This window comes from Anolis carolinensis, chromosome 5, assembly GCF_035594765.1.
Source record: "Anolis carolinensis isolate JA03-04 chromosome 5, rAnoCar3.1.pri, whole genome shotgun sequence".
Classification (NCBI taxonomy): domain Eukaryota; kingdom Metazoa; phylum Chordata; class Lepidosauria; order Squamata; family Dactyloidae; genus Anolis; species Anolis carolinensis.
The window spans coordinates 4,291,918-4,297,917 of NC_085845.1; the positions used below are offsets into that span (position 1 = coordinate 4,291,918).

The 6,000-nt window shown below is 36.7% G+C and overlaps 1 protein-coding gene across 3 annotated transcripts in view; it reads left to right on the top strand.

The window, feature by feature from the left end:
- The window catches only part of LOC134299370 (CD209 antigen-like protein C), a 28,008-nt gene extending 22,457 nt beyond the window's left edge, over positions 1-5,551 (top strand). For all 3 annotated transcript variants that reach the window (XM_062982100.1, XM_062982101.1, XM_062982099.1), the window contains one exon: positions 5,271-5,551. In XM_062982100.1, coding sequence (XP_062838170.1) covers positions 5,271-5,436 — 166 coding nt within the window. In that variant the 3' untranslated portion in view covers positions 5,437-5,551. The remainder of the gene's footprint in view (positions 1-5,270) is intronic.
- The last annotated feature ends 449 nt before the right edge of the window (positions 5,552-6,000 follow it).

The following is a 6,000-nucleotide window of genomic DNA, read 5'->3' on the forward strand; positions in this document are numbered from 1 at the left end:
TTTGCTTGAATAATCCTGTTTATTTGTTAAAGCATATTTCTGATATATTTTTGTTTAGACTGCCTTAAAACACTGAAGGTTAAGTGTTTTAAGCCATCTTTTATGTTTGTGACTAGTTTTTGGGCTATTTCTTTTTTTAAAAAATTGTTTATTGGGCTTTTAATCTTATAGAATAAAATAAGGTTACAACGAAAGAGTGAGAACATTTTGGTTGTATAGAAAATAGGAATACAAAAGAAAAGAGAGACTAAAAAAAGAGAAAAAAAGGAAAAAAATAAGAAAAAAGATATATACAAGTGTTAATTTAAAATGAAGATTCTATCTAACAATAGTGAATTCTAAAAGGAAAAAAAGAAAAAGAAAAAAGAAAAAAAGATTTAAAAAAATGGTTTGTTGACTTCCTTCTTACTTTGATGGTCCTATAATTTAAATCCGGTCCAAATATTCTTGTTTCAGTTCTGCTTCCCCACTGTCTTCTTCTATTCCTTGAGATTGCATTCTTTCAACAAATGAGGTCTATCTTCATCTGTTTCAGATAATCTTTTACAAGGTCCCAGTTCGTTTCTTTCTTGGGTAAACCGTGGTTGGGCGTTAACCAATATGTAAGACGGTCCATATTCATAATCTCTAGCACTTTGTGTAACCAATCTTCTTTTTTCGGTATTTCTTTTTGTCTCCAGTTCCTGGCATAAACTATTCTAGCTGCAGTAGCCAGGAAATTGAATAGAATCTCCTTATTTTTGTCTTTTTCTATGTCTAGCATTCCTAGTAAGAAATATTCCGGTTCTCTCCGAATTTTCAGTTTGAGTATTTTCTGGATGCCTTCATTTATTTCTTTCCAATATTGTTGTGCTTTTGGGCAAGACCACTAAGTGTGGGAAAAGGTGCCTGTCAGTTGGCCGCATTTCCAACATTTGTTGGAGATATTTTTGAAACATTTTGAAATTTTATAAGGTGTAATATACCATCTATACTGCATTTTAAACCAGTTTTCTTTCATGTCATATGAATAGGTATATTTAAGTCTTTGGTTCCACGTCTTTTCCCACTATTTGAGTTCAATTTGGTGGCCAATATTCTGGGCCCATTTAATCATACAATCTTTTATTTGTTCCTTTTCAGTCGCCCACTCTAGTAATTTTCTATATATTTTAGAAATTAGCTTCTTTTCTGTCCTCATAATCTTATCCCAGAAACCCGTTTTCTCTGCAAAGCCTATTTCTTTATCTTTTCTGAATGCTTCTCTTGTTTGTCTGTGTTGAAACCATGAGCAATTAGGAAAGTTAGTTTTAATCTCTTGTTCCTCTTTTAGTTCTATCTGACTTTTTTGTTTTGTTAGTAAGTCTTCATAAGTGGGCCATAATTGCCAGCCAAGTTCTCTTCTTTGGAAAGCTTCCAGGGAAGAAATCCACACCTGTAAAATCTTAACTTGTATCGGTCCCATATTTTAATGAGGCTGGCTCTCACGAAATGATTTGAAAAATTTCTTTCTATCTTTATCTTATTATACCAAATGTAGGCATGCCAGCCTCTTCTTAAATCGAAGCCTTCCGGGGTCAGTGTTTTCTGGTCTTTTAGTGTTGGTTTTTGGGCTATTTCTTGAATAAATTCTGTTTTGCTCTCTAATTGGCGTCTGACTTTTCACAAAATCTGTTCCTCAGTTGCAGAGACCTTTAACTTATTCAGTGCAATTTGAGACAGATCAAAGAAATATAATGGAAAATACTGACTAAATGGTATAAAACCCCCCAAAAATTATCCTATATTACTAAAGTACGCCTACATTCTGTTGGCATGAATGTGGGAGACTGGAACTTTTATCCATGTGTGGTGAGATTGTGCCAAGATGCAAGAATTCTAGAGGAAAATAATGCGTGAAATGGAGCTAATCTTAGGGCAAGTTGAACAAAAAACACCTTTTAATCCCTGAAATTGGTAGCAAAAAGCAATAATAGAGATGGAGCCGAGATGATAAAATATATGCTAGCTGTGGCACAAGGTATGGTCTCCCTGGAATGAAAAGAGTATAAAAATGGGACACACAAAAGTGGTACGAAGATATAGGAGAGTATATGCTTCAAGATTACATTGCGGATAGGAAAATAAATATATTAATGGATGAAGTAAATGTACGATTGGGTTGCTGTGAGTTTTCTGGGCTGCCTGGCCATGTTCCAGAAGGATTTTCTCTTGGCATTTCATTCACATCTATGGCAGGCATCCTCCAAGGTTGTGAGATCTTTTGGAAACTAGGCAAGTGGTGTTTGTATATCTGTGGAATGATGTCCATGGTGGGAGAAAGAACACTTGTCTGTTTGAGGCAAGTGTAAATGTTGCCATTGGCCACCTTGATTAGCATCGAATGGCCTTTCAGCTTCAAAGCTTGGATGCTTCCTTCCTGTGGGAATCCTTTGCTGGGAAATATTACCTGGCCCTGACCATTTCCAGTCTGGAATTCCCTTGTTTTCTGAGTGTTGTTATTTTTTTACTGTCCTGTCTATCAAGTGTTCTGCTATGGCTGACTTCTCTGGTTGAATTAGTCTGCAGTGACGTTCGTGTTCTTTGATTTGGGTTTGGGAAATGCTGCTTCGTTTAGTGGTCCCTATGTAGACCTGTCCACAGCTGCATGGTATACAACAGATATACCACAGATTTACTCTTTTTAAATCTTTTAATTGTATTTATATATTTTATCTGTTTTATAACTCTATGTGTTTATTGTTATTTATATTTGCAATGTGGCATTGTATCTTGTCACACATATAATCTGCTCCGAGTCCCCTGCAGGGTGAGAAAAACAGGGTAGAAATATAGTAAATAAATACGGTAAATAAATACGGTAAATAAAATAAATATTGTTAACAGAAAATTTTGGGACTGAGTGGAAGAGAAAGGGGAGGTGGGGGGAAGGAATTATTTGGTAATATAAGATCAAGAAGAATGTTATGTAAACTTGGTGATTTGAGTATTGATTCTCATATATTTTAAATAATGTGGCTAATGTGGTTAAACCCCTCAGATACAAGATATTGGATAGTAGGTTGTGTAGTTAAAAAAAGAGGGGGTGATTGAAAAAGATCCATAGATTAAGTATATATAAGTATCTATAATACCAACTTACTAACAAATAGATTTAAGTAATAGTTTTCTAAGACCAGTTTAGCAATAAAAAGAAACAACCAAACAGAAACAATGAAGAAGAATCTTCAAGCAAAAAAGAAAAGAGGATAACCAACTGGAATAAAATATCCAGCATAAGAAGACACAATAATTAGGTTTAAAGAGCAATAAGATCCCTCTATTATATAGAACAGGCAAGGGCAAACTTGGGCCCTCCAGGTATTTTGGACTTCCTACCAGCTGTAGGAATTGTGGGAGTTGAAGTCCAAAACACCTGGAGGGGCCAAGTTTGCACATGCCTGATATAGAAAAAACAGAATTTCCAAAAATTTTAGTCATGTAAACAATGAATAGAGATCAATAGAGATCTCTGTTAATAGAGATCAAAAACTAAATGTAATGCAATATAACATTTTAAAAGGCTGCCTACCTACCACTCCCCTCACCACTGGGATGATTTATCAGACATTTGTTAAAATCTGTTAAACTAATCTATTAAATTACTAACAGCAACATGAATAAATAATACATTCCCTCCCCCTCGTCCCTACTATACATGTTGAAAAAAGTAATAAAAATAATAAAAATAAATAAGCACGCTTGGAAAGGTCCATAGACAAACTGGAGTCCCTCTCTAATTATATATGTTTATTAAAGTCTTCGTTTAATTTATCTCCATCATACCACACATATGCATGCCAGCCGAATCTTAATTCATATTCTTCCAAATCTAATAGTCTTTTTTTCTAGTTTTATCCATTCAAATTCTTCATAATTTCTTCCTCTGCTACTATATGTCAGCTTGGCCATTTGGATATAATCTAATAATAATAATATGGCAGTGCATGGGGTGCAGACCCACAAGTAATAAGAACATCAGCCCTGGCCTTGTCTTTCTCAACTGCAGAGTATGCCTGTCCTGTTTGGCACAAGTCTGCCCATGCAAAGCAGGTGGACATAGCACTGAACGAAACATGCAGAATCATTACAGGATGCCTTAAACCTACACCTGTTGATAAACTCTACAAATTAGCTGGCATTGCCCCTCCTGATGTGTGACGGGACGTTGCTGCTAACGGTGAGAGAAAGAAGGTCGAACATTGTGAAAGCCACCCACTGCATGACTATCAGCCTCCTCCCACCAGACTCATATCAAATTAAGAATTCTAAATCTTACCCATGACTTCACTCTTTGTCACACCTGGGTTCTCTTTTCTATTTTTTAGCCTCTGGGGAGAACAAATTTGTCTCTGCTTTGCACTATCTCTTTGTAACTGTAATTGTTGAGTTATAGGCAGAGCTCTCACCTCTTTCACATTCCTTTCAGAGTCAATCCCTGGCAGATTCTCATGAGAACCACTTTATGTTTACCTAACAACAGATCTAACTGAAACATTCCCACTATCAAGAGGAACACTTTCATTTCCCCTCAGAGAAGTAACAGCTTTAGAAGCAAAAACCTCAGACTCCACCAAAAAAGTCATCCTCAGATATTGACATGTGGTACAATAAAATATTCGAGATCATGAAAATGGATAGATTAACATATTTATTGGCAAACAATTAGGGGAGACCAGCAAAAGAAACAAACTGGGAGCCAATTAAGAGTTATTTGAAGAGTGTGAACATCAAGTTTGTGATTTAACAAACATACACAGATACACAGAGACCAAAGAAAGGGCAATGAAGTGACTGGGTTAATACTACCAGATAATAACCAATGTAGACATAAAAAAGATAGACTTCAGGCATTAGAGGGAAGTCTGTTTTTATGTGCACAACTGGGGGTAGGAGTATTGATTCATTTATTCATCATGTGTAAGTCAGTGTTAATCCACTTTGTTTCTTCAGTTTTTTTTCTTTTTATTTCTTTTACTTTGTATCTTCTCCGGCTCTCTTTTCTTCTTCACCGTTGTTTGTTCCACCGGAGACACTACGTGGTCTGCAGTATGTTGCCGATCTTGGTTTGTTTGTTAGTTTATATTCTTTTTAGTGCATATTTTTGTGTATCACATTGTTAAGAAAACACCAATATATTTTTTTAAAAAACAAAAACAAAAAGTCATCCTCAGAGCCTTCACAGGCATCAAAAATTGAAGGTCTACCATGCGTGGATAAAAGATCCTTTCACCTTTTTGTGTCTTCTTTAGGTATTGGTCCAGCAGCCACGCGATTATCTCCAGGATCTCAGGCAGCGAGGAAAAGGATTGCACTTCCATGGAGCCTTCACACAGCAGGTCTAGCTGGCAAGAAGCCAACTGCCACGACCTGAAGCAATGGGTCTGCAAGGAGAGCCTCAGGGTTGAAGGACTGTGAAGCCTGCCTCACCCTCAGACCTGAAGTGACACTAGCCGACAGAGTGGTTTTTTTTTCATTTCCATATCAAACCGCATGGAAAATCTACTCATCACAGAATAAATGTACGATTGGGTGCAGGTTTAGGTCCTTCGTTGCCTGGAGGGCAAGGGAGAGGAGTGGGCGGGTTGGGCCAATATGGTCCTTTCTCCGGCTTTCCCCCTTGATAGAAGGCATGCCTATCATGCTTATCATATCACAGAAGGCATTGTATGCCTGGGTGTGGAAAACATTCAAAAGTTGGAGTGCAGCGAAAGGAGTGCAGATAGAGGATTTGACTTTGAATCAAGTTTTACCAATTTTTGCAGAATGGACTACAAAAAGATTTGTCAAAAAAACCCCTTCAGAATTCAGGAAGGACTGGGAACCCTTTAAAAACTTTCTAGAAGGAAATGCTGTTTCGATGTGGGGATTTCATGTCTAAAATTGAAAGTCTGACTATTAGGCTTATCCGATCGATGGAAAAAATGTTTCAATTCTCGTTTCTAAAGTAGGGGGTGCCGGCTCTTTGATGTAAAAATTATT